The sequence below is a fragment of the Sus scrofa genome, chromosome 4 (assembly GCF_000003025.6).
Source record: "Sus scrofa isolate TJ Tabasco breed Duroc chromosome 4, Sscrofa11.1, whole genome shotgun sequence".
NCBI classification, from domain to species: Eukaryota; Metazoa; Chordata; class Mammalia; order Artiodactyla; family Suidae; genus Sus; species Sus scrofa.
Genome location: NC_010446.5, coordinates 93,177,820 through 93,205,651, shown reverse-complemented (window position 1 = coordinate 93,205,651; position 27,832 = coordinate 93,177,820). Strand labels below are relative to the sequence as shown.

The window sequence follows — 27,832 nt, the reverse complement described above, 5'->3', positions numbered from 1 at the left end:
ACAGAACACTGCTTCCCAGGATCACACCCTCCCTCGGTGTGCTTTTGGCGGCTAGAGAAGAGAGGCCTTTCCGCGATCCGCTTCTCCCAGACTGGGACGCGACCAGTCGGTCCCCGGGTTGAGTCTTTAATAACAGTTGTTGGGCAGCCCTGGGAAGGTGTCCCACTTAGACAATCTCACTGATGCTCCTCCACCACCCCACTTTGCAGATAGGAAAGCTGAGGCCGGAGAGGCGGAGTACGCCAAAGTCACCCAGCGGGTGAATCGCAGAGGAGGGACTGGGACTCGGGGCCCCTGTTCCTCTCCCCTGCTCCTGCCCTCTCTGCTCCCGGTCCAGGCTGCCGGGAGTGGCCCCCGCCGCTAGACCTCCGTGGTCCCACCCCTACACAGCTTCCCTCCCCGGCACTCTGGATCTCCCCTCCCCCGGCTCCCGGCTTCCTTGTCAAAACTTCCTGCCTTGGCGTGAGCCCGAGTTCCCACCCCCTTCCTGCCCCCGCCCCTCCGCGCCCCTCCCCGCCCTGCGATCCACAATGTTCGGCCTCCCCGCCACTCCCGCAGTCGGGTGGGGATTCAACGCAAGGACCCCCCCGCCCTGTCCTCCTCCGAGCCCACCCCAGCACTTGGAGAGATAGGGTCCGTGGCAGGTGAGTGAACACTGCACCCCTGGTCTCGCGACCACCCTGCCTCGGGGGGACCGGCAAGCAGATTCTGAGGTCTCCTCTTGGGGCCGAGAAACCCCCCCGGGAGGGGAGTGGGGGAAAAAGAAAGCCCCACAGAGAGACCTGAAGGGGAAGGGGCGGTGGAACTGGGCCAAGAGAATTAGGGGCTGGCATCCATAATGAAGCAGCATGTAAATGATGTGCAAATGCGGCTGCTTCCCAGCCCGGCGGATGGGACTCCGTGCGCCAGGGGCAGTCATCTGCCCGATGCCCCCTCTCAGGGCTGGAGAAAGAAGGGGACAGACCAGGCCCTCTACTTGGCTGAAGGGATGTGTAAGTGTTAAGAGCACCCACACTGGAGTCAAGCCCGCCCAGGTTCAAATCCTCCTCTCGTCCTCATTTGCGCTGACAAGGCCTTGGTCTAGAGAGTTTCCCTAGAGGTTTCTCATTTCTAAAAGGGGAATCATCAGATATGGTGTCTACCTCGTGGGGTGTTGTGAGGCTTAGATGCCCACAAACATGTCTCCTGCTTAGAAGGGTGCCTGGTCTGTGTTCATGACAGCGTTGCCTTCTGGAGGTAGGGAAGGGACCCAGGTTTGCAGGCATAGCTTTGGCGGTTTTGAGGACTAGAAGTTGGTTACAGGTCTCAGGCATGTGGACCCTCAGAAAGCCCCCCAAGGGCTGGTGGGTGTGAAGAAGGGGAGTGAGGGTAGGGTGCCCCAGGGGCCCAGGCCCCCACAAGGCCATCCCTCACCCCTGCCCCATCTCCAGCCTCCAGTAGTCAACTCTCAGCTGTCCTGCTCTGGCCTTTTATGAGTGGCCTCTCCCAGGGCTGCCTGTGACCTCAGTCCCTGGGAATGGGAACAGCTTGTACTGGCCCTACTTTCCCAGGCTCAGCCAGACCTCGGCTCCAAGCAGGATTGGGCAAGGGGTCAGTGCTCAACCCCAGCCTCAGCTGGGCCTGGGGAGCTTGGGGAGCTGTCTGAATCCCCCCACATCCCAATCCACGATACAGCACCTGTGTGTGTGTCCATGGGAGCCAGGGCCTGGGGGCAGCTGTCCTCTTTCCAGCCATCTCTCTCCTGCTGCTGCCTCTTCCCCCTTTGAGGTCTCCCCAGGTCTACTCGTCACACTTGCCACTGCAGCTGGGGCCACCTTCCCTGCCGCCTAGGAGTTGGGCTGGCCAGTCTTCCCTCTGTCTCACTCTCTTCACTGGGATGTGACACTGAGGGTTGGCGTCGGTTTCTCCACTACCCAGGGCCCCTCCCTTCCATTCCCTATCGGACTTTCCCAGAAGAGGAAACTGGCTCTCCAGGCAGCCCCATCCAGGGTTCGGAAACCTGGATAGAGATAGAGGCCGCTGGGCTGCTGTCGCCTGCCCACCCCCCCAACCCCCCGCTGCCACCACTGGAGAGGAGACTCAGGCTAGGCAGCACTGCCACCACGGTGCTCTGAGCTTCTCCTTCCAGCTCTCTTGGCAGCCTTGAAAAAGAGGCCTCCTGAGATGCATGGGGGGCCCCCGGGGCCCATCCCAGCCGTGGGGAGGGTGGTGGTACCACTCCTGGCACCTAACCCATGGGTTAGAAGCCAGCAGGAGCAGCAAGAGAAGGCAGGGAAGGAGAGAGAGAGAGACAGAGACAGAGTCATCAAGGAACAGAAATATGGAAACAGAGACAGAGACTGACAGATGCAAAAACCCAGGCCTAGCGACTCCTGGAAACAATAAGGCCCAGGGGGAAGCGAGAGGCATGCTTGGAAAAATAGAACCGAGACTAGAGAAAGATTGAGAAGGAGGTAGATATAGAAGAGACAGAGTCCAAAGACCAGCGAGAAATCATAGAGGCAGAAGGACCTAGAAGGGACATCATAGCCTTTGGAGCTCGATCGACCTGGTCCACATTCCCGCTCTGCTACTGGTTGGCTGTGTGACCTTGGGCAAACTACTTAACCTCGCTGGGATTTCTTCATCTTCTAAAGGGGCTGGGATTTCTTGATCTACAAAAGGGGCAGTGTAATAACATCTACTCCTTAGGATTGCTGAGGGAATGAAAAGAAAGGATCCAGGAGTTCTCATTGTGGCGCAGTGGAAATGAATCCAACTAGGAACCATGAGGTTTTGGGTTCGATCCCTGGCTTTGCTCAGTGGGTTAAGGATCCGGCCGTGAACTGTGGTGTAGGTCACAGACGTGGCTCGGGTCTGGCGTTAACTGTGGCTGTGGCGTAACCTGGTAGCTGTAGCTCCGATCAGACCCCTAGCCTGGGAACTTCTGTATGCCTAGGGCATGGCCCTAAAAAAAGCAAAAAGCAAAAAAAAAAAAAAAAAAAAAAGAAAGGATCCAGCTCACAAGGTCCATTGAACAAGGGGTGATAATTGGTGCTATGGCCCTGACACTTGGCAAGATGGAGGTCTCTAGAAAGAGCCCATGGATGGGTGCTGGGCCACTCTCCTGCCTCAGGAGTCCCCTCTCCTGCCTCTGCCTCCCACCCCACCCCCATACTCTGGCATGGGAGACCTAGTCCCCCCTGTAGGAGCAGGTGTGTGGTTGGACAGTGAGGGGCGTGGTCCATGGGCAGAGCCTGCAGGACAAGGGCATGCCCCCTCCTCTCCAGGTGACTCAGTGCCTTGCACTCCGGGTGCACTCATCCCAAAGGAACTTGGAGGCCAGCCCTGAGGAATTCCTGCCTGCGCTCAGGAGGGCCGGTCTAGAGCTGCTTTTCACTTCCTAACCTTGGGAAGTTCTTTCTGAACTTCACCTTCAATGAGCTTCCCAAAGTTGTGCTTTTTTTTTTTTTTTTCTTTGCTGTTTAGGGCCACACGTGGGGCATATGGAAGTTCCCAGGCCAGGGGGTGAATCGAAGCTGCAGCTGCTGGCCTACACCACAGCCACAGCAATGTGGGATCCGAGCCGTGTCTGCGACCTACACCACAGCGCATGCAACGCCCAATTCTTAACCCACTGAGCAAGACCAGGGATCAAATCCGAGTCCTCACGATACTAGTTGGGTTCTTAACCCGCTGAGCCACAGCGGGAACTCCCTAAAGTTGCGTTTTGAGGACCCTAGAAGGAAGGCCCAGTTCAAACTTTTCTCCCTCTCCCCCATTCCCCACAGAGTAAGGATGGAAAGTCAGAAAGGATTTCAGGACCTATCCGTCCATCCACTCCACACAATGATTAGTTTCGGCCCACGGGGTGCCAGGCACCCTGGGAGCGTGCGTGTAGGCAGGTGCTGGCCAGTGTTGGGGACACAGTGGCGAGGCAGGCAGAGGAGTGCCCTGACCCCTTGGAGCTCTATTCCACTGGGGAAGACAGACCTTAATAAAAACATCCTGATGGGAGCCATGAGGGAACATCCAGGGGGCAACCAGCCCACTGGCAGAGCCTGGGACAGGAATAGAATTAGAGGCTGTTCCAGGGGTGGGGGGACAAGACTCACAGCTGGCAGTCCCAAGGTGAGGACCCAGGAGTTCCCATCATGGCTCAGTGGTTAATGAATCCGACTGGGAACCATGACGTTGCGAGTTCGATCCCTGGCCTTGCTCAGTGGGTTAAGGATCCGTTGTTGCTGCGAGCTGTGGTGTAGGTTGCAGACGCGGCTCGGATCCCGCGTTGCTGTGGCTCTGGTGTAGGCCGGTGGCTACAGCTCCGATAAGATCCCTAGCCTGGGAACCTCCATATGCTGCGGGAGCGGCCCAAGAAATGGCAAAAAAGAAAAAAAAGCCAAGGTGAGGACCCATCATCTCATCTGTCCATCAGACTTGAGGCGTTCCAGGGGCTGTAAACTCCTGGCTCGACCTGAGTTCCTCCCACCTGCCCCAGAGGAGACACGGGTGTCTAGGGCTGGGGTTTGGGGAAGTGTTGGCCTCTAGGGGCTGATCTGTGTCCAGTTTGGAGCCAGCCTCAGGGAAGCATTGGGAGAGAACAACCCAGGGCTCCTTTGGGCCACAGGGGTCCATGGTGAGGGTGCAAAGAGCCTGGAGGAAAGTCTGAGGGACAGGGGGAATGGGTGAGCTGTGGAGCCATTGAGGGGACTTCCTGGAGGGGGCTGGCCTGGAAGGATGGGTAGGACCTGGGCCTTCCAGGGGGCACCTGGGCAGAGGTGGCCAAACAGTAAGAGGCCCGTAGGGGCAATGGGCTGTCCAGTGTGAGAGATGCACGGGAGCAGGAGCTGAGCCTGGGCACCTGGCCCTGGGTGCCTTTCCTGTGGTGTGGGGAGTCACAGAGGCATTAGAGAGAGGCAGTGACTAGAGCAGAGCTGCAGCTTTCGGAGGGTATCTGGGAGTGGTCCTTGGTGAGTGTGCAAAGAGCCAGAAAGGGAGCTACTCCCTGGCCTGGGTCACCCCAGGGGTTAAACTCCCCCCACCCCACCCCCACTCCCCCCCACCCTGCTTTGATCTCTGAAGCAGAGTCTAATCCTACTGTTGTCTCTGACCACCAGTGGCCCTTGGGCAAGTCATTTTTACCTGACACTCTCCATGGTCTCTCCTGTGAAGTGGGGGTGACAATATTTACCCCTATGTGTGTCGGCAAGGGTTGGGACTGCCTCCAGCCTCCAGTAGGTGCGGGGTGAGTGTTTGGTGAATCAAATCCCTTCAGTTTCTCTATTTCCTGATGAGTAAACAGGTCGGGCTGAGGACCCTCTAGCCTCTGTTTCCTGAGTCACAGAGAACACAAGGCCGGCCCCTCACCCCTGCCCCCTTCCCGCCCAGCCTCTGGAGCACATGCAGGCTTCCTGTCCCTCCATCCGGCAGACATGCCTGGCATGCCGGAGGCCTGGCTCGGCTGGATGCTGGAGGGCTCTGCGCGTGCGTGTACAAGCGTGTACACGTGTGTTCTGTATGCACGTGGAGCGGAGCTGGGTCAGAGGAGCATTGTCCTTGTGTGAGGAGGGAAGGGGACTCTTTAGACTGAGATCTCACTGCTGAGTGGAAAGGGCCGAGTGATCCTGTCCCCATGGCCAAGAGAGGCTGGAAAAGAGCACGGAGCACAAACAGACACAGGGAAAGCCTGAAAGACCAGAGAGCCACAGGGCGAGGCCACCTTGGCACTAAGCTAAGACACCGGGCTGGAGTTCTACCTCCGCTCCTTACCTGAAGGCAGATGCCCTGGTGCAGTGAACATACTGTGCAACTGTACATGGTAACCTTGACTCAGAAAAGGAAGGCTAAGGAGTTCCCACTGTGGCTCAGCAGTGATGAGCCGGACTAGTATCCGTGAGCACGTGGGTTTGATCCCTGGCCTGGCTCAGTGGGTTAAGGATCCAGCATTGCTGTGCGCATGGTATAGGTCACAGATGAGGCTTGGATCCTGTGTTGCTGTGGCTGTGCCTATAGCTTCGATTTGACCCCTAGCCTGGGAACTTCCATATGCCATGGGTGCAGCCCTGAAAAAAAAAGGAAAAAAAAAAAAAGGAGAGAAGCAGAAAGACGGAGACCAAGCAACTGATGGAGGAAGGGGAAAAAAACAAAGACAGAAAACAGAGAGCTTCTGTTGAAGAAGAAGACAAAAGGCCAAAGAAAGAGGCAGAGAGCCTAGAACTTGGGGAGGTTCTGTTTTTGCATCAACACATGTCCACTGAGCAGCCTCTGTTCTGAGGTTCTGTTCCAGGCTGGTCCCTGGGACCAGCAGTTCCAGCTCCCACTAAACCCTGAGAGATGTGGGGGGTTATTCACCCATTTTATAGATGAGAAAATGGAGGCTCACAGGGCTCAAGCGACGTGCCTGAGGTCACACAGCTTGTCAGTTCTAGAAATTTTGGACTCCAAGATGGGAACAGGGAAGAGAGAGAGACACAGAGAGAGAGAGACAGAGAGAGAGAGAGAGACTGAAAGAGAGGGGAGGCGCCAGGGGAACCAGGCTAGGAGCTAGATAGAGTTGGTGCTCAGGCTGAGGACTGGATGGAAGCAGAATCCAGGCGTCCTGCCTCGTCAACAGCCTTTGGCTTGAAGAAGTACCTGGCGGGCAGCCCATGGTTCTGGGGGATCAGCTTCTCGGGGGAGCCCGGTCCCCTCCCCTTTCCACTTCCTTTCTCTTTGTCAGCATCTAAGGCCCCATTCCCATTCCCGGATCATCCTGGGGGTTCTTCAGGGGGGAAAAAAAAAAAAAAAAAAGAAGAAGAAAAGAAAGAAAGGGAAGAAGAAAGAAACTGCTTTCCCGGGAATTATCACTCAAAGGCTGGGAACTAACACTCAAAGGCTGTGACCATGCCAAGCAGAGTGGGGAAGGGGCTGTGCTGGGTGCAGGGCTGAGAATGCTGTCACGGGAAAGAGCAAAGTTCATTAGCTTCTTATCGCTTGATCTGTATCAACTCATGCATCAATCTGCACAACAATGCCACAAAGGGAAGTACTATTATCCTCCCTGTTTTAGAGATGAGGGAACAGAGAGCTGGGATTTGCACCCAGGTTTGAACGGGGGCGGGAGGGGGTGCAGAGCTCAGAGGGTATCCTTTGCTGCCCCCCCTTCCGGAGGAGAGCAGCTGGAAGGGAGCTGGTGGGGGAGCCCCTCTTGCTGTCTCACTGCCATCAGCAGGCTAGGGGTCGAATCGTAGCTTCAGGGGTCGCCTACACCACAGGCGGCGACAATGCCAGATCCAAGCTGCATCTGCTACTCGCAACGCCAGATCCTTAACCCACTGAATGAGGCCAGGGATCGAACCTGCAACCTCGTGGATGCTAGGTGGGTTCGTTACTGCTGAGCCACAACAGGAACTCCCTACTGCACCCTGGATGGAAGGCCCCACACACTTTTCCTCACAACAAGAATAATGCCCAGAGCGCATGTATCGTTTACTCAGCACAGGCAGAGTGCTGAGCGATTTATGTGGATCATCTCATGTAAAGCTTATGTCAACCCATTGTGGTAGGTGTTGTTATTCACTTTACAGATGAGGAAACAGGCAGGGGGAGGGTAAGTCCCCTGCCCAAGGCCACACAGCCAGTAATCCCCAAGCTGGGATCCAAACCCAGACCGGCAGAGCCCTCCCTGCGGTTTCTAGTCTCTCCAGAGCCCCAGCGAGCAAGCGAGGGAGCGGGAATCCCAGAGGCTTTGCATATCTTTTTAATAGTCTCAGTTATGGGGAGAGGGGAGCCTGGCAGGGGGCTGGACTGGAGAAGGGGATGGGGGTGGGGTCGGCCGCAAGAACGCGATCAGAGGCGTGGGAACCGGGATGTGTTTACAGTCAAGAATGAGCTGACATTTCTCTCTCCTCCACCTCGAGATGCAAAGCAGCTGGGCTCCTGGCCAGGCCCCCTGAGTCCCCAGTCCCGCCTGCACGCCTGCCTGGCCCTCAGCATCCCCTGCCCTCTTGGCCTCCAAGCCTACACAGGGTCCAGCCCAGCTGGCCCTCCCCAGCTCTTCTTGGGTTCAGCCAAATTCTCTCTGGTGGGGAGCGCCCCTACAACGCACTGCGTTCCAGCCCCTCCTGGGAGGGGAGTAGCGTCCCTAGCAGACGGGAGGTGATCCATTTCCACAGAAGATGGAGAGCAAGAGTGGGGCTGAAAGGAGTTCCCGTTATGGCTCAGTGGGTTAAGAATCCAACTAGTATCCATTAGGATGCAGGTTCGATCCCTGGTCTCGCTCAGCGGGTTAAGGATCCAGCGCTGCGAGACCCCAGCTCTGGTGCAGGTCACAGACTTGGCTCCGATCCTGAGTGGCTGTGGCTGTGGCACAAGCTGGTGGCTGCAGCTCTGATTTGACCCCTAGCCTGGGAACTTCCATATGCCATGGGTATGGCTGGAAAAAGACAAAAACAAAACCAAACAGAGGTGCAATGGAAGATGGGGGGTGCTGCCTAGGGAAAGGGACATCTGTATGGGAAGAAAGAGAAGGGAGCCTAGAGTGAGGACCCCGGAACCAGATGGGGAGGCAATAATTACACCCCTTAAAAGAGAGTTCCCATTGTGGCTTAGCAGGTTGAAAATCTGACTACTATCCATGAGGATATGGGTTTGATCCCTGGACTCTTTCAGTGGGTTTAGGATCTGGTGCTGTGAGCTTTTGTGTAGGTCTCAGATGCAGCTTGGATCCTGAGGCTCAGATCCCAACGCTTGGATCCCGAGTTGCTGTGGCTGGGGTGTAGGCCAGCAGCTGCAACTCCGATTTGACTCCTAACCCAAGAACTTCCATATGCCTCAGATTCGGCCCTAGAAAGAAAAAGAAAAAAAATTTAAATAAACCCTTTAAAGGGGCATGTGTAATCACATGGGCCCCAGTGCTGCTGAGATGGAAGTTGCTGGGGAGGGTGGGCCAAGATTTCAGGGACAAAGGCTCAGAGGGGCACAAGCCTAGGGCCCCAGGCTGGGGCTCTGGCCTCCTGGCCTGGCCTGTGTCCCCTCCTCGGGGGCTGAGGCTGGTCGGGCCAAACCCTGCCCCCTCCTGCCGGGATCTCCCTCTCATCTCTCCCCTCCCTGCTGACCCAACCTCCCACTGATGTCACCAACGCCCCTCTACACCCCCTGCCCTGGCCCCGGCTTCCAGCCCCACTGCTGACCAGCTGAGGCCAGCTCTGCACTCCGGCTCTAGCCTGAGGTCCTTTGGGAAAACAGGCTCTCCCCACCCCTCTAGTTCTTAGAGTCACGCAGCTGGGATTAGGATCAGGCCTTCATCGTGCTCCCCTGCCCAGCTCAGGGTCCCTCTCAAAACTCCCGAGTGGGAGTTCCCATCATGGCGCAGCGGAAACGAATCCCACTAGGAACCATGAGGTTGTGGGTTCGATCCCTCAACTCGCTCAGCGGGTCAAGGATCTGGCGTTGCCGTGAGCTGTGGTATAGGTTGCAGATGTGGCTCAGATCCCGCGTTGCTGTGGCTGTGGTGTAGGCTGGCAGCTACAGCTCCGATTAGACCCCTAGCCTGGGAACCTCCATATGCTGCAGGTGCAGCCCTAAAAAGACAAAAAGACAAAACAAAACAAAACAAAAAAACAAAAACAAAAACCAAAAAACCCAAGTGAACCATTTCCTCTAAAAGTTCTTTAAGAGGAGGTGGCTGGTGGGAAGGGGCTGCTATAAGTGAGAGGAGGGACTTTCTTTGGACAGGCAGCACCCCACCCCCCACCCCGTGCTCATGGGGCCTTCCTGCCACAGGTCTTGTCCACCTCACTGCAACCTGGAGCTCTAGGGACAGATCTGGGCCAGGGGAACCTTGGGATCCCTGTGCAGCTGGAGATGAGGCTCACCCAGGGGCAAGGGTGATGACCCTGGATCTAGACGGAATGAGCTCCAATCTGAGCCCCCGCATCCCAGGGCCACAGCAGGGGCTCCAGGAAGAGGGGAGTGTGGACAAGACTGAGGGAAGAAGGGAGGGAGATGCGTGGAGGGCTCAGGGTCCCGCCCGTGGCCCTGTCACCAAGCCACATGCGAGGGGGAAGTGGGGAGAAAGTCAGCTGGGACCAGACAGGCTGAACCCCGGAGGGGACACTGGGCCTGGGAAGGCAGCCAGGGCAGAGCAGGGGTGGAGGGCATGGTTTGGGGATGTTGGGAGAAGGAGCCAACTCTGTTGGGGAGGGGGAGGGGGCTTGTGGGGGATGCTATGGAGGTGGCGTGCTGGGACAGACTACAGGGTCATCTGAAGGACATTCCTGACTGTGGCCTGGCTCTATGAGGACAGGCTGGGTCCCTTCCCTCACCCCCCAACCCTCAGAGTGGACCACAGTGCTCAGCTCAGGAGCCAAGCCGCTGGAAAGAGAGTTCTGGCCTTGCCCCCCACCCCCCTGCCCTCATCCCACCTTCTGAATTCGGAGGGTGGTAGGTCAGAGCCACCCCACCCATAATTATACTCCCTGCTGCCCTCCCCACATACCACAGTCCAGTCAGGCTTTCTTTCCTGTTTTCAGGTACCAGGATCCCCCAGGACTCTCTCTCTGCCCCACCCCCAAGCTTTGGGGCTCAAGGTCACATCTCCCTGCTTCTGGCTCACCTGAGTGTCTCAGGCCCCAGGATGCCATAGAGGCCTGGTGAGTTATTTGGGGACTGGGGGCGGATGGAAAGAACTCAAAGAGACTACTAGTGGAGGAGTTCCCTGGTGGCTCAGTGGGTTAAGGATCTGGCGTGGTCACTGCTGTGGCTCTGGTTATTGCTGTGGTGCGGCTTGATCCCCAGTCTGGAAATCTGCATACCATGGGCATGATCAAAAAAAAAAAAAAAAAGGAGGAGAAAACTAGGTGGAAATTTGCCCCAGGGGAGCTGTGATGGGGCAACTAACCAGAGTCCTGGGCAGCCAGTGCTGCTCTACAAGACTGGGGGCGGGGGGGTAGAAACTTGTGGCGGGGAGGGAGCCTGGAGAGCGTAGGGGAGCCTAGGGAGCCTCCCAGATGCTGAGAGGGTGGTGAGCAGACCACTGGGAGGTTTCAGGGTGGGGCGGATGCAGAAGTGGGCTGGGGCGAGGGCAGGAAGCATCCTTCTGAGGGCTGTCCTGGTGGAAGCTGAACGGCCTCCTCGGACCCTGGGAGCGTGTGGGTGGGGGGCCTGGGGTGGAGGCCGGGCGGCAGGCATTCCAGAGATACTCAGGGGGGTAAGGGGCCAGCTACCACGACCTCTCTCTCTTCTCGGCAAAATTATAAGCAGATGTGGGCGCCTCAGGGAGGCATAGAGGCGGGAGCCAGGGCCAGTTTTAGGAACACTGAACAGAGAATCTGAAACCGCCAGCGGGGGCGGGCGCTCAAAGGGCTCAGCTGCTCCTGAGCTCAGGAGACAGAACAGACTCCTCTGAGGTCCTGACCGGCTTCCCACCCACTGGGCAAGGCCAGGGCTGGAGGAGAGGGGGAGGAGCCCATTTCCAGATGGCGAGTGGGTGGTCAGAGGTAGGTGGGGGCTTCTCCTTATCTCTGAGACCAGGTTGGGGACCTCTCTGGTGATAGGGCCTAGAGGCAGGGACAGGGGTGTTTGGGCAAGTCTTTAACAACCAGCTCTGCTGGGAGGGTTGGGGAGGGTGGGGATGGGGCCGTGGTTTGTGCTGTTTGCCAATTTCCATGGTGTAAATAATTCCACCCCCGCCATGTTTGATTTCAAGCTGCAAATGTAACAGCACTGAACCAGGAGTTGGGAAGAGAGGTCACAACTGGCTCTCAGGAGTCAGTATAAGCTGGGCCAGCCCACCAGTGGGTAGGGAGGGGCCTTCTTCAAGGTCACCTGGACCCAGCCCTCCTCCCACCCCATAGGGCAAGAAGCCCCCAACTGCATTAGGGTGGTTTTGGCTTCTGCCTGCATACATCCAGTGACGGGGAGCTCACCACCCAAGGTCGCTGATTCCATTACAGACCTGCTTTGATGGTTGGACAGCTCTTCCTCCAACCAAGCCCAAGTCAGTTTCCGTCATAACTTCCCTTCGTGAGCTCCAATTTCATATCTATTTGTACAATATCAAAGTGCCCTGCGTAGGGGCTGGGCTGGGGTCTGGGAATTTAGGCACAGGTCCCTGCCTCTAGACATCATGGTCAGGAAACAGGCGCTAGAACATGGGTGTGGGGGTGGATGGTGCTGGGGGGGTCCCAGAAAGGATAAGGTGGGGGGAGTCTGCCAGTGGGAGTCGGGAACAGGGCAGAGAAAGAAGGGTGACACCAAGGGTAGATCTTGAAAGGTGAATACTCAAGACGAAGAACACGGGGAGGGTGTCCAGACAGGAAAGCATGTGAGAAAAAGGCTCAGAGACAAGTGCAGTGCTCCACTTGCTCGGGAATAAGACCTGGAGCCCATGGAGCAGGGGCCGGAGGACCAGAGGCAGTAGCCTCATCTCTCTGCCAGCCCTGCTCGGTCTCTGCAGAGATCTGCTCCTCCAGGTTTTGGCTGCAGTGCCCCTCACCTGCTCCGAACCTGGTCCATTACAGGCCTCAGCAATGTCACCGCCCCTGCGCTCCCTCCTTCTCCTGGCCCTGGCCCTGGGGCTGGCTGGAACCCTCAACCCCAAGGATCCCAACACCTGCAGCTTCTGGGAAAGGTGAGAGAGGGCCCCTGCTGTGCCCGGAGGGCTCCAGGCGGCCAGATCCCCATGCCTCTCCCCTACCCTCCTCCCCCCATCCCTCCCACCCCCTCTCCAGCCCTCAGCTCCCTCCTCTTTCTGCTTCTGCTCTCTCTGCTCCCCTCAATGGGCTGCCCCAGACTCCACACCTCTGACCTTGTCTCAGTCTCTATCCTGGCTCTGACCCTGACCTTTTTTTTAAGCCCAGTCCCTTGGTCCCTGAGTGAGTCTGGTGGCAGGACAGGACATGGGTAGGAGTCATTCACTGTGGAGCAAGCAGAGGGGCGCCCCGGGAAGAGCAAAGGGGACAGGGTTAGGGAACGTGCTCCAGGACAAGATTTGGCCAGAAGTGCTTCAACTCATCTCCATTGGCTCTAGAAGTCTAGTTCTAGTTCAAGACTTCTTCAAGTCCAGAAGTTCTACGCCAAGCTCTCCAAATGCAGGGGCGGGAGTAGGGGGCTAGAAGGCTGTGGTGGATGGCAGAGGGTGAGAAGAGGGATCTGCTGGGAGTGTCCCTGGGATATGCCAGCTCTGGGAGGACCTCTCCAGATTGAAGGGGGTGGGATGGGGTCCCTCCTAGACTTGGGGGAGCAAAGCTAAATATTCCCCACTGTGGCAAAGCCCTCACACCCCTGCTTCCCTGGGCCAGCTCAGGCTTCTCTCTGCCTCACCCCCACCCTGTTCCCTGTCTTGCAGCTTCACCACCACCACCAAGGAGTCACACTTGCGCCCATTCAGCCTGCTCCCCTCGGAGCCCTGCGACCGGCCCTGGGAGAGCCCGCACACCTGCCCGCGGCCCACGTGAGTGCCCCCCGCCCCGAGGGCAGATGGGCTGCCCGAGTAGCTGCCTCGGCCAAGGCCCACGCCCTCTGTACCCCCTTTCTTTTCTCAGAATAGAACTCAGAGGAAGCATCTAGCCTCAAGGCCCTCAAGACATGCTATGTGTGTGGTTTGTGGTGGGGGTGTGTTTGGGGTGTGCAGGCATGGTGTAGTGTGTGTGTGTGTGTGTGTGTGTGTGTGTGTGTGTGTGGTTGGGTGGGGGGAAGTAGGGAATTTTTTTTTTTTTTTTTTGCTTTCTAGGGCGGCACCCATGGCATATGGAAGTTCCCGGGCTAGGGGTCCAATCGGAGCTGTAGCCGCCAGCCTACACCACAGGCACAGCAACGCGGGATCCGAGCCACATCTGTGACCTACACCACAGCTCATGGCAACGCCACACCCTTAACCCACTGAGCGAGGCCAGGGACCGAACCTGCGTCCTCGTGGAGGCTAGCCAGATTTGTTAACTGCTGAGCCAAGACGGGAACTCCGGGAATGTTCTTTCTATGCCCCTCCAGCCCAGAGTGTGGGCAGTGCCCCAGCCTCCCCCAGTGCCACCTTGTCAAGGGTGGGAGCCGGCCCCTCAGCAAAGACGAACGTGGGCCACCTTCCTGGTCTCCCCCAGGGTTGTCTACCGGACTGTGTACCGCCAGGTGGTGAAGACGGAGCACCGGAAGCGCCTGCAGTGCTGCCAGGGCTTCTATGAGAGCCGAGGGGCCTGTGTCCGTGAGTCATGGGTGGGGCCGTGGAGTGGGAGGGGCCTGGACTCACCTTCCTAGGCCTTCCCTGCCCCCACCAGCGTGGGGGCTACTCCTCCTCCTCTGCCCTCCCCCTCCCTTGGCTTTGGTGTCTCTAGGGACGAAGTTGTCCCTTCATACCTCCGTCTCTAGTTGACCCCATGTCTCTCCCATCCCCTATCTCCATGTCTCTCAGTGGTCTCTGGTTCAGCATCTCTGTCCAGAGCTCTCCTTTTGCCTGAGTCTCTCTATTACCATGTCTCGGGACTTGATGTCTGGCTTTCTCTCTGATTCTTCCTGTCCCTATCTCTCTGTGCCTATCTGTCTTTTTTTTTTTTTTGCTTTTTAGGGCCACACCCACAGCACATGGAAATTCCCAGGCTAGGGGTCGAATGGAGCTGCAGCTGCTGGCCTGCACCACAGCCACAGCCATGCCAGATCTGAGTCATGTCTGTGACCTACGACACAGCTCGCTCATGTCAACACTGGATCCTTAACCCCACTGCATGATGCCAGGGATTGAACCTGAGTCCTCATGGATACCAGTTGGGTTGGTTTCCGCTGCACCACAATGGGAACTCCTGCTGCTATCTGTCTTGACTTGTCACTGTCCAGTTTCTCCTGTCCCCTGCCCCCACCACTCTGAAACCCCCAGAGCGGAGCCTGCTTTTTCTCTCTTTCCCTTCCACTCAGCCATGGACCATCACCAGCCCTAGAGAAACTCCTGCTCAGTCTGCCCCCTGCCCCCAACCCCTACCCTCTCTCTGGACAGCATCCATGTCCGGTCCTTATGTGAGGAATGTACCCACCCCCATTTCCCGACAAGGTACTTGGAGAAATTTACAGAAAGGAGCTGGGGAGCCCAGAATCCTGAGGTCTTACAAGTACTGACCTGAGTTGCTTACTCTGTCTTTCTGCATCTTAGAGGCAAACTTGCTGCTTGGTAAACTCCAGGTCCTTGGTGAGGGAAGAAGCTGGGCTTGGGCTTCAGAGGATGAAAAGTGGGTAGAGCAGGGGTGGAAGCATCTTTTTTTTTTTCAGCTTTTTAGGGCCACACCCATGGCATATGGAAGTTCCCAGGCTAGGGGTCCAATCAGAGCTATGACTGCCAGCCTACACCACAGCCACAGCAACATGGGATCCCCGACCCACTGAGCAAGGCCGGGGAGGGACCACACCTGCATTCTGATGGACACTAGTCAGATTCGTTTCTACTTCAGCACAACGGGAACTCTGGAAGCATCTTAATAATCTCCCTCCTCCCCCCTCCTCCTGTTTCTGCCTCAGCGCTTTGTTCTCAGGAGTGTGTCCATGGCCGCTGCGTGGCGCCCAATCAGTGCCAATGTGTGCAAGACTGGCGGGGTGATGACTGCTCCAGTGGTGAGTGCCTGGTGACTTCTGGGCATGGTCTCTTGTGTCCTCAGGGAAGAAGGACCCTTGGGCACACTCTCCTTGCCAGGGCACAGGTGCTTAGGCAGTTACGCAGCAGATTCCCAGAGCAGCCAGATGCCTTTTCCTGAGGTCTGGGGCAGGAGATAGGCCCAAACTGGCATGGGGCTTGAGTGGGGTCTGGGAGGCAGAGACAGAGGCTAACTAGAGGCTGGGGAGGGGGCAAGACCCCTGGTGACCCCCTTCTGCCCTCCCCATTCCACAGCGTGTGCCCCAGGAGTGTGGGGGCCACAGTGTGACAAGCCCTGCAACTGCGGCAATAGCAGCTCCTGTGACCCCAAGAGTGGGGCATGTTCCTGTCCCCCTGGCCTGCAGCCCCCACACTGCCTTCAGCCCTGCTCCCCTGGACGCTATGGCCCTGCCTGCCAATACAGCTGCCAGTGCCACAGGGCACCCTGTGACCCCCAGACTGGAGCCTGCCTCTGCCCCCCAGAGAGAACGGGGCCTAGGTGCGTAACAGGAGGAACACATACTAATGGGGCGGCAAACACTGGATGCACGGGGCATGCAGGGGATGCAAGGAGACTTAGGATCCTAAACGCTGGGATGGAGTCAAGAGGCCAAGGTCATGGTACCGGCTCTGTTGCTCGCTGCTTGAGCACCCTTGCGCAAATTGTTGACTCTTTTTTTGTTGTTTTGTTTTTTAGGGCCACAGATACGGCATGTGGAGGTTCTCAGGCTAGGGGTCCAATCAGAGCTACAGCTGCTGGCCTGCACCACAGCCACAGCAATGCCAGATCCAAGCCCCGTCTGTGACCTGCACCACAGATCACGGCCACGCCTGATCCTTAACCCACTGATCTAGGCCAGGGATCGAACTGGCAACCTCATGGTTCCTAGTCGGATTCGTATCCATGGCACCCCGATGGAACTCCAAATTGTTGGCTCTTCATGAGCTTGTTTCCTGCCTGTAAAACGGGAGCAGTAGTGTCCACCTAGAAGCCTTGCTGTGAAGATAATATGAGCTGGCATGAGTATGAAGGCTCAGCCCGAAGTAGGGTTGAGACAGGGATGCAGAGAAAAGTAGTGCAAGGCAGGGGGCAGAGAGAGCTGGGGAGTCACAGGAGAGAGGATGTGCATCTAGTTGAAGATCCAGCTTCAAGGAGGAGCTCTGGTGTTGAGCCTCAGGAGAGAAAACTACAGTCAGCAGAGGTGCTCCCACAAAGGGAGCAGCATGAGCAAAGGTGGAGGTGGAGCAGACAGACATGCCACCCCTGGCTCTTCATTCTGCCCCGCCTGATGGCGCTGGGTGTTCCTGCCATTTCCAGTCCTGGAAACCTTGGTGTTATTTTTATTTTTTCCTTTTTTGGCTGCCACGCTACATACGGAGTTCCAGGGCCAGGGATCAGATCCCAGCCACAGTACAACCTATGCTGCAGCTGCAGCAGTGCTGGCTCCTTTAACCCAGCCAGATCCCTTAACCTACTGCAGACATTCTGCTGATCCCACTGCACCACAGTGGGAACTCCAGCCTTGGCTTTTTGACCCCTGCAGTACCCACCAGGGAAGGGGGATGAGACTCGAGGGAGGTATGCGACTCACTGAGCCCCGGGGTCAGCTTTCCTCCGGGGAGGGCCTGAGTGTGGTTGGGCAGCCCCTGGAGGCAAGAGGAGAGGCCAGCACTGCTTGCTTACACAAGACTTCACCCCCTCTGCCCAACAGCTGCGAGGAGTCCTGTTCACTTAGCACTTTTGGCTTCTCCTGCCCCAGCATCCCTCCCTGCCACAACGGGGGTGTCTTCCAGGCCTCCCAGGGCTCCTGCAGCTGCCCACCTGGCTGGATGGTATGAAGGGTGGGGCCTGTGGGTGTGAATTCTGTGGGTGGTTCTCTACAGGGCTCCGAGGAGGATGCTGTGAGAAGGTAGGCTATGCGTGCCCTGCAGAGTTTTGAGGGTTTGGGGTATAGGGGTATTGAGGGCTCCTGTGGCTATGGTGAAAGGGCTGGGCATCTGGGGTTCCATGGACCTCTCACCTCCACAGGGCACCATCTGTTCTCTGCCCTGCCCTGAGGGCTTCCATGGACCCAACTGCTCCCAGGAATGTCGCTGTCACAACGGAGGCCTCTGCGACCGATTCACTGGGCAGTGTCGCTGCGCTCCGGGCTACACGGGGGACCGGTGAGAGGCCTTGGTGGGGGCTGGAGTGGCTGGGCCGAGCCGGGAGGAGGTGGGCACGACCAAGCTCACTCCTATGAGGCCCCTAGGTGCCGAGAGGAGTGCCCCGTGGGCTACTTTGGGCAGGACTGTGCTGAGATGTGCGACTGCGCCCCTGGTGCCCGCTGCTTCCCGGCCAACGGCGCGTGTCTGTGCGAACACGGCTTCACCGGGGACCGCTGCGCCGAGCGCCTCTGCCCCGACGGTCTCTACGGCCTCAGCTGCCAAGTGCCCTGCACCTGCGACCCGGAACACAGCTTCAGGTAGGCCGCGGGACACTCTGGTCAAGGGGTCAGGAGGCCAACGCGAGAAGCCTTTGGTGCTGAAGCCATAGGAGTCACCAAAAGGACAGAGGTATATCTTAGGGCGGCACAGATGTCACAGAAGGGAAAGGGGAGGGGCCTCGGGGATGGGGAAGGACCGCTCTCTCGGAACATCACCGAGTCTCCCCATGGCCCCCTTAATTCGGCGACGCCTCGCTCCCACCACACTGAGGGGACGAGGATGTCGGCCTACGGACCCCCCCAACTCAGACCCCGCGCCGCGTCCCCGCCTCCGCCCGCAGCTGCCACCCGATGAGCGGGGAGTGTTCGTGCCTGCCGGGCTGGGCAGGCCTCCACTGCAACGAGAGCTGCCCGCAGGACACGCACGGGCCAGGCTGCCAGGAGCACTGCCTCTGCCTGCACGGCGGCGTCTGCCAGCCCGACAGCGGCCTCTGCCGGTGCGCGCCGGGCTACACGGTGAGGCGCGCCCCGAAGCAAGGGAGATGCGGGGAGAGGCCCGGGAGCCCGCCCGCCCTTCTCATGAGTGCGCCGCCCGCTTTCAGGGCCCGCACTGCGCTAGCCTCTGCCCTCCCGACTCCTATGGCGTCAATTGCTCCTCGCGCTGCTCCTGCGAAAATGCCATCGCCTGCTCGCCGGTCGACGGCGCCTGCATCTGCAAGGAAGGTAATGGGGTGGGGTCTCCGGAAAGGGAGGTTTGGGGGCGGGGCCGTGAGAAGAAGGGCGAGTCCAAGGGTAGGGGCCGGCCAAGAGTAGGAGAGAGGCTGCAGGGTAAGGGCGGAGCCACTGCGCAGCAGCTGGACGGCGGGAAAGTAGCCAGGCTACTTCCTTCCTGGAATATCCATTTTGCTTTTCTTCAACCGCAAATATCCCAATTGTCCTTAAAGACCCAGGCCAGAGGCAGCTCTTCGCTGAACCTTCGTCATTCTCAATCAGACGAATTACAGAATGGCAGCGCCAGGAAGGGCCTCGGAGAGCTACCAGGGGTGGCACGTTGGCAACCCTCAGGCTAGATTCTGACATGGATGTGTTTTATTTGACTAGCTCTCTGTCATATTTAACAAACGTCTAGGAGTTCCTGTCGTGGCTCAGCGGAAAAGAACCTGACTAGCATCCATGAGGATGCAGGTTCAATCCCCGGTCTCGCTCAGTGGGTCAGGGATCTGGCATTGCCGTGAGCTGTGGTCTAGGTTGTGGACCTGGCTTGGATCTGGTGGTGCTGTGGCTGTGGCGTAGGTTGGCAGCTACACCTCCGATTCGACCCCTAGCCTGGGACCCTCAATATGCCCCGGATTGGGCCCTAAAAAGACAAAAGCATTAAATTAAAAAAAAAAAAAAAAAAAGCCCAGGAGTTCCTGTCATGGCTCAGTGGTTAACGAATCCGACTAGGAACTGTGAGGTTGAGGGTTCGATCCCTGGCCTTGCTCAGTGGGTTAAGGATCCAGCGTTGCTGTGGCTGTGGCGTAGGCCGGTGGCTGTGGCGTAGGCCGGCGGCTGCAGCTCTGATTAGACCCCCAGCCTGGGAACCTCCATATGCCGCAGGAGCAGCCCAAGAAATGGCAAAAAGACAAAAAAAAAAAAAAAAAAAAAAAAAAAAAAAAGTCCTGTCTCCATTCCCCACTCCTCCCTATTGTGTTACACATGATCTGGAGAACTCGATTAGTTACCTCATGGGGACTCTGTAAGCATTTGGGTTTGCTGCCAACCCCTTTCATTTTGCAGAAGAAGCAACCAAGACCCAGAGGGGGTGGTGCAGCCCCGGCCAGCCTTCAGCCCTCTAACAGTTTATATGCTTGTCTCCTGTGGGGCCTTGAGCATCCCCATCCCCAGCTCAGTGTGGAGCCTGGCACAGCCGATGTCCAGGGTGTGCTCGCTCAGGAGGGGAACTGGGTCCCCATGCCTAACTGCAAGTCTCCTCTTTCAGGTTGGCAGCGCGGTAACTGCTCAATACCCTGCCCACCTGGAACCTGGGGCTTCAACTGCAATGCTAGCTGTCAGTGTGCCCATGGGGCAGCCTGCAGCCCCCAAACTGGAGCTTGTACTTGTACCCCTGGGTGGCACGGGGCCCACTGCCAGCTCCCCTGCCCGGTACGTGCACAACAGCCTGCCTGCCCTGTGGAGAGGAGGGTATGGCCCCCACCCCCCTACCCCACTGACTGGCCTGTTCTTCCACCCACTCCCTCTCCCAAGAAGGGGCAGTTTGGTGAAGGCTGTGCCAGTCACTGCGACTGTGACCATTCTGATGGCTGTGACCCTGTTCATGGACGTTGCCATTGCCAGGCTGGCTGGACGGGTGAGCATTTTTGGTGTCCAGATCCCAGGCTTGCTGTGGAGTTGCAGGAGGCATCTCACAGGATATGTGTCCAGAAGAACTCCTATAGGAGAGGGGGGCACAGGCCAGGCTCATCCTACCCCTCCAACAGGTACCCGCTGCCACCTGCCCTGCCCTGAGGGCTTCTGGGGAACCAACTGTAGCAACACCTGCACCTGCAAGAATGGGGGCACCTGCATCCCCGAGAATGGCAACTGTGTGTGTGCACCCGGATTCCGAGGCCCCTCCTGCCAGAGACGTGAGTCTCCCTCCCCTCCCTCCACCTGCCAGCAGTAGTGGGCCAGGCAGTGGCAATGCCCAAAGTCCCCACCCTACCCCACTGGATCTCTCGTGCTGACTCCAATCTCTGGGCCAGTTACCGCAGTGGGAAAGAGGGAGGGAGAGAGGGTTGGCCCCTGCCCCCAGTCACCACGAGCCCCTTTCCCCCAGCCTGTCAGCCCGGCCGCTATGGCAAACGCTGTGTACCCTGCAAGTGTGCTAACCACTCCTCCTGCCACCCCTCGAATGGAACCTGCTACTGCCTGGCAGGCTGGACCGGCCCTGACTGCTCCCAACGTATGTGGTGGCTTATGTGTCTGAGCGTGTGTACATGCGGTGGGGGGTGGGGGGTGGGGGCTGAGGACCAGCGGCTTCCATTCCTTTACTCCTGGGTAGAAAAGCATCTGAACCCAACTTGTTTCAGCCATTTATACTAACCCTTTAAAACAACTATGTCTTGGGCATCACCTATATGCTATGTACTGTTCTAGGTGCCCAGGATGCAAGAATGAACAGGTCAGGAAAGAAAACCCTCCCCGCCTCTGCGTGGGAGGCCTGGGGGACAGCAGAGAAAACTATAAGCACTCTTTTGGACACATTCTCTTTTTTTCTTTCACATTGCCAACTTCTTTTCATTTATTTATATGTGGCCTCTTCCCCACATAAATATAAGAAGAACATCCTTGAAAAGATTAGTTTAAAAAAAACAAGTAAAGCACATTTTTGAAAAGGGGAAATGAGAAGCTGTTACCACGAAAAAGACAGCTGGGTAGGGAGTTCCCATTGTGGTTCAGTGGGTGAAGAACCTAAGTATCCATGAGGATACAGGTTTGATCCCCGGCCTCGCTCAGTGGGTTAAGGATGCTCAGTGGGTTAAGGATCCACGAGCTGGCTTGGATGTGGCTGTTGGGTGGGCCAGTAGCTGCCACCTTGATTCAACTCCTAGCCTGGGAACTTCTGTATGCCTAAAATGAAAAACCAAAAACCAAAAAATCAACCAACAAACCAACCAGCTGAAAAAGACGACAGGGTAGGAGTTCCCCTCGTGGCTCAGTGGTTAACAAATCCGACTAGGAACCATGAGGTTGTAGGTTCGATCCCTGCCCTTGCTCAGTGGGTTAAGGATCCGGCGTTGCCGTGAGCTGTGGCGTAGGTCGCAGACTCAGCTTGGATCTGGCATTGCTTTGGCTCTGGCGTAGGCCAGCGGCTATAGTTTGGATTAGACCCCTAGTCTGGGAACCTCCATATGCTGCAGGAGTGGCCCTAGAAAAGGCAAAAAGACCAAAAAAAGAAAAAAAGAAAAAAAAAAAAAAGACGAAAGGGTAGAAGGAAGTGATCTTTTTTTTTTTGCTTTTTAGGGCCGCACCTGTGGCATATGGAAGCTCCCAGGCTAGGGGTCTAGTTGGAGCTACAGCTGCCAACCTCCACCACAACCACATCATTGCCAGATCTGAGCTGTGTCTGTGACCTACGCCACAGCTCATGGCAATGCCGAATCCTTAACTCACTGAGCAAGGCCAGGGATGGAACCCACAACCTTATGGTTCCTAGTCGGATTCAATTCCGCTGTGCCACGACAGGAACTCCCTAGAAGAAAGTGATCTTGGACAATAGTTTTTTTTTTTTTCCCCATAGAATTCAGTAACTACTATTTGCTAGATTAGATTATTTGCTAGTGTCAAGTACACAAAAATTATGCCTTGAATAGTGTTGCCATTTACTTCTCTCTTATTTGTTTATCTATTTACTTATTTTGAGGTCCAGAGCTAGGCAATACAGAGGAGTTTGGAAGCCTTTGGTTGTCCGGCCCTGACCGCGTTATTTTGAAAATCTATTAGACAGCCAAGTGTAGGAGTTAAGCAGGCAGTTGGGCACATGGATCTGGAGTTTGGTCAAGAGACAGGGCTGCAGATAAACATTTGTAAGTCATCTGTGTGTAGAGTGGGTTCGAAGCCTTGGTGTCCCTGGGGAGACCAAAGCTCAGTGGAAGATTTCAATGATGAGAATTCACCCAGGAGGGGCTGGCCCTGCCCACCAGACAGGCTCCAACCTTGCCTCTTGCAGCGTGCCCTCTAGGACACTGGGGAGCCAACTGTGCCCAGCTCTGCCAGTGTCGCCATGGTGGGACCTGCCACCCCCAGGATGGGAGTTGTTTCTGCCCCCCAGGCTGGATCGGACATCTCTGTTTGGAAGGTACCAACAGAAGGGGAGCTCCATGCCTCTTCCCCCAAGTCAGCCCCACCTCAAGGAGGGGACTGCCATTTGGCAGCCCCTCTGATCCCCACTTGCCTCCTTGGCTTTCTCCCAGGCTGTCCTCCAGGGATGTTCGGTGCCAATTGCTCCCAACCATGCCAGTGTGGTTCTGGAGAGAGATGCCACCCCGAGACCGGGGCCTGTGTGTGTCCCCCAGGGCACAGTGGTGCCCCCTGCAGGATCGGTGAGTTCTCCTCTAGCTCCCCAACCCCATTGTCCCTGGGGAGCCAAGACACAGGTACCTGCCCAGATCTCTGCTAGGTGGTACCCTTGTACCACCCTGCCTCCCTACTGGGCCCTCTCCCATGCGCACGTCCCAAGTTCACCCACGGAGCTAAGACGCTGTCCTGAGTGACCACCCCATCCCATGCAGGAAGCCAGGAGCCATTCACCATGATGCCCACGGCTCCAGTGGCCTATAGCTCAGTGGGAGCAGTGATTGGCATCGCCGTGCTGGGATCCCTGGTGGTGGCCCTGGTGGTGCTGTTCATTGGCTACCGCCACTGGCAAAAAGGCAAGGAGCACCAGCACCTGGCAGTGGCCTACAGCAGCGGGCGACTGGATGGCTCTGAGTACGTCATGCCAGGTGAGCTGGCCTGGGGGTGGGGGACTCTTAGTCACAGGGTGGGCGGGGTGCGGGGCACCTGGGAAGCGGGCAGTGGGGAGTTGGGGAGAGGAAGGGAGGCAGCCAGACCTTTTACTGGATCTTCTGGGACAGAACAACTGTCTTGGGCCCAGGCCTGTGTCTGACCCAGCAGGTGCCTGTGTGTTTGTACAGATGTCCCTCCAAGCTACAGTCACTACTACTCCAACCCCAGCTACCACACACTGTGCTCACCTAACCCTCCGCCCCCCAACAAGGTCAGTGCTGGGGGCAGGGATGCACTGTGGGCATGCCCCCCCCCCATTCTCTGCCATGCTCCAGACTTGCATGTTCCTCTTCCTGTCCTGTTCACCCCCTCCCAGGTTCCAGGCAGTCAGCTCTTTGTCAGCCTCCAGACCCCTGAGCGGCCAGGTGGAACCCCTGGGCATGAGAACCACGCCACCCTGCCTGCTGACTGGAAGCACCGCCGCGAGCCCCCTCCGGGGCCTCTGGACAGGGGTAGGAGCCTGGGAGCCAAGGCCTCTGGTGAGGGTGGATGCGTGCAGCCTGGCATACTGCGCCATCTGAGGGGGGTTCTGGGCTCCAGCTCTAGAGGAGGGGGACCAGGGTCTGATTGCATGTTGCTTCCTCCTCCTCAGGGAGCAGCCGCCTGGACCGAAGCTACAGCTGTAGCTACAGCAACAGTAATGGCCCAGGCCCATTCTATAGCAAAGGTGTGGGCACTGGGGGGGGGGGGTGGCACGAGGGGGGAGGCTGCACGGGGGCTTAGGAGCCAGCACCTCCACCCAGCCTGACTTCTCTCCTCTGTCCTTAGGGCCCATCTCTGAAGAGGGGCTGGGGGCCAGCATGGCTTCCCTGAGCAGCGAGAACCCCTACGCCACCATCCGGGACCTGCCCAGCCTGCTAGGGAGCCCCCGGGAGAGCAGCTACGTGGAGATGAAAGGCCCTCCCTCAGGGTCACCCCCCAGGCAGCCTCCTCAGCTAAGGGACAGCCAGAGGCGGCGACACCCCCAGCCACAGAGAGACAGCGGCACCTATGAGCAGCCCAGCCCCCTGACCCATGGTGAGCCCTCCTTCTCCACTGGGGCAGGGACTGGAGAGAACTGGGACCAGGAGGTGGGAAAAGAACAAGCACAGAACGAGAGGCTATGAAGGCAGCACAAAGTGGCGGCAATAGCAAGGCCTTTGGGGTCAGACTTGGGCTCCAAACAGGCACACTGTCCCGTTGTGGCGCAGTGGTTAACGAATCCGACTAGGAACCATGAGGTTGCAGGTTCGATCTCTGGCCTCGCTCAGTGGGTTAAGGATCCAGTTGCCATGAGCTGTGGTGAAGCTCGCAGACGCGGCTCGGATCCCACGTTGCTAGGGCTGTGGTGTAGGCCAGCAGCTACAGCTCTGATTCAACCCCTAGCCTGGGAACCTCCATATGCCGCAGGTGGGGCCCTAGAGGAAAAAAACAAAACAAAACAAAACAAAACAAAACAAAAAAACAAACCCAAAAAACAAAAACAGGCACAATGTTCAGGAAGTCGCATTGCCTCTTCCAGCCTGTAGGTGGCGGTACCTACCTCACAGGGCTGAGAATTTGAATTGGTTTTACAGCACCTGGGTTGGTGGAGTTAGTATTCAGAAAATCTGGGAACAAGGCAGGTGACAGTGTCCTTCTAGCCTGAGAAATGGGCAGGTCGAGGTGGCCTCCCCCACTGTCAGCTAAGGACCTGCACAAACTGGTCTATAGCCCAGCACCCTCCATCTGGCTTTGGGCAGAAAGTCTGGAGAAGCGGGAGATCCCGTCGTGGTACAGCGGAAAGGAATCCGACTAGGAACCATGAGGTTTCTGGCTTGATCCCTGGCCTCACTCAGTGGGTTAAGGATCCAGTGTTGCCGTGAGCTGTGGTGTCGCTTATCACAGACGAGGCTCGGATCTGGCATTGCTATGGCTGTGGCATAGGTGGGCGGCTACAGCTACGATCCAGCCCCTAGCCTGGGAACCTCCATATGCCCTGGGTGTGGTCCTAAAAAGAAAAAAGAAGAAGAAAGAAAAAGAAAGTCTGGCAAGGGAAGGGGTGTGGAGGGAAGGGGAAGAGCCAACCTCTCCTCATCGTCTCCCTTCTGTCTCCAGACCGAGACTCCATGGGCTCCCAGCCCCCTCTGCCTCCAGGCCTGCCTCCGGGCCACTACGACTCGCCCAAGAACAGCCACATCCCTGGACACTATGATTTGCCTCCAGTCCGGCATCCCCCATCACCCCCACTTCGGCGCCAGGACCGCTGAGGGGCCGGGATGGTGTGCAGAGGTCAGCACACCTGTTCCTTGCTGCCCGAGGCTGAGGACAGAAGCTGCTGTACCCTGCCAGGAGCAGGGAGAGAAGCGGCAGGCCGTGAACATGAACATGTTTCATAGAGGAAATGAATGGAGATGGGAGCCTGGCTCCCAGGTTCCATCGTGGGAGACACTGGTCAGCAGGAAGCTTGTGTTCCTTTTCCCCAGCCCACTGCTCCCCAAGGCCCCTAGGGCCCTGTGTACATAAACTGGTGGGTTGAGTGTTGCTAGATAACTCTGATTTTAGACTGATGTAAAAAATGTATATTGGGAACTTTTCTGTGCACTCTAGGGCTAGGCTCTGTGTGTGTGTGTGTGTGTGTGTGTGTGTGTGTGATTTCAGAGGGGTGCCAGGCACAGATCCTGGCATTCACTATTTAGCAGAGAGGCAGCCCAAACCCATGTTAACTCTAGAAACAGCCTGACTGGCTTCCTTGCGTTCACTTGGTACTCCCTTCAAACAGCTGCTCAAAATACAAGCTGGTTAGGTTATCCCTGCCTGAACGTCTTCATGAGAGCTCCAGGGCTCTTGGGGCATGGTCAAAACTGTCAAATACCTTAAAACCTTTGCTGGCCTGTCTGTCTCTTCAGCCTCATTTTGAACTGTGCTCCCTGTGCCCTGTGCTCCAGTCACCCTGGCCTCTAGATCTGCCTATGAGCCACACTTCTTCCTACCACGGGGACTTTGAGCATCTGGAATGCTCTTCCTCCCCCACTCACCTGTTAACTCCTGCTCATCCTTCACATACCTCCCCCCACCTCTTTCATAGCACGGATCACAGATCACAGATACCTGCAGAAGGCCTACAGGATGCCAGGCCCCTCTTATTAATGTGTTATTTTTTAATGGGATTATTTGATTATTCTCTGCCTCCTCCACCAGACTGTAAGTTTCTTGAAATCAGGAATCCTGTGTTTATGGTCAACATTGGTTCCCTTGGCACACAGCAGGCCCTCAATAAATGTTCCCCCAAAGGCTGAGTGGCTGAGTGAATTAAAAGTACTAGTGTGGGGAGTTCCCTACATGGCTCAATGGCCATGAACCTGACTAGGATTCATGAGGATGTGGGTTCAATCCCTGACCTCACTTAGTGGGTTAAGGATCCTGCGTGGCTGTGGCTGTGGCTATAGCCAACAGCTACTGATCCCATATGCCATGGGTGCAGCCCTTAAAAAAAAAAAAGTAATCAAAACAGTGTGGTGCTGGTACCAAAACAGACATACAGACCAATGGAACAGAATAGAGAACCCAGAAATAAACCCAGACACCTACCGTCAACTAATCTTCAACAAAGGAGGCAAGAATATAAAATGGGAAGAAGACAGTCTTTTCAGCAACTGGTGCTGGAAACTGGACAGACAGACGCATGTAAATCAATGAAACTGGAATGCACCCCCACACCATGCCCTAAAATGAACTCAAAATGGCTTAAAGACTTAAACGTAAGACAAGACACCATCAAACTTCTAGAAGAGAACATAGGCAAAACAGTCTCTCTGACATCAATCTTAGAAATGTTTTCTTAGGTCAGTCTCCCAAGGCAATAGGAATAAAAACAAAAATAAACCAATGGGACCTAATCAAACTGACAAGCTTTGGCACAGCAGAGGATACCATTAAAAAAATGGTACAGAATGGGAGAAAATAGTTTCAAAATGATGCCACTGACAAGGGCTTCATCTCTAAAATATACAAACAACTTGGGCAACTCAACAGCAAAAAAGCCAACAACTCAATTGAAAAATGAGCAAAAGACCTGAGTAGACTTTTCTTCAAAGAAGATATACAGATAGCCAACAAGCACATGAAAAAATGCTCGACATCACAGATTATCAGAGAAATGCACATCAAAACTACCATGAGGTACCACCTCACACCTGTCAGAATGGCCATCATTAATAAGTCCACAAATAACAAATGCCGGAGAGGATGTGGAGAAAAGGGAACTCTCCTACACTGCTGGTGGGAATATAAATTGGTATAACCACTATGTAAGACAGTATGAAGGTACCTG

The 27,832-nt window shown here is 56.5% G+C and overlaps 1 protein-coding gene across 4 annotated transcripts; it reads left to right on the top strand.

Moving 5' to 3' along the window:
- On the top strand, window positions 466-26,798 carry PEAR1 (platelet endothelial aggregation receptor 1). Of its 4 annotated transcripts, none has more exons than XM_001929517.4 (24): window positions 466-644; window positions 10,491-10,610; window positions 12,480-12,589; window positions 13,307-13,411; window positions 14,055-14,155; window positions 15,454-15,546; window positions 15,821-16,064; window positions 17,278-17,398; window positions 17,595-17,731; window positions 17,818-18,030; window positions 18,333-18,507; window positions 18,594-18,714; window positions 19,973-20,136; window positions 20,239-20,341; window positions 20,472-20,618; window positions 20,810-20,935; window positions 22,703-22,831; window positions 22,947-23,075; window positions 23,265-23,477; window positions 23,670-23,752; window positions 23,858-23,993; window positions 24,134-24,208; window positions 24,310-24,558; window positions 25,618-26,798. In XM_001929517.4, the coding sequence occupies exons 3-24, from the start codon at window positions 12,489-12,491 to the stop codon at window positions 25,767-25,769; spliced, it is 3,117 nt and encodes a 1,038-aa protein (XP_001929552.1). In that variant the 5' UTR covers window positions 466-644; window positions 10,491-10,610; window positions 12,480-12,488; the 3' UTR covers window positions 25,770-26,798. The 4 variants fall into 4 exon arrangements, with proteins under 4 accessions (XP_001929552.1, XP_013852407.1, XP_005663319.1 ...); XM_013996953.2 differs by having other exon boundaries at window positions 493-644; window positions 23,858-24,020; XM_005663262.2 differs by lacking the exon at window positions 24,134-24,208 and having other exon boundaries at window positions 493-644.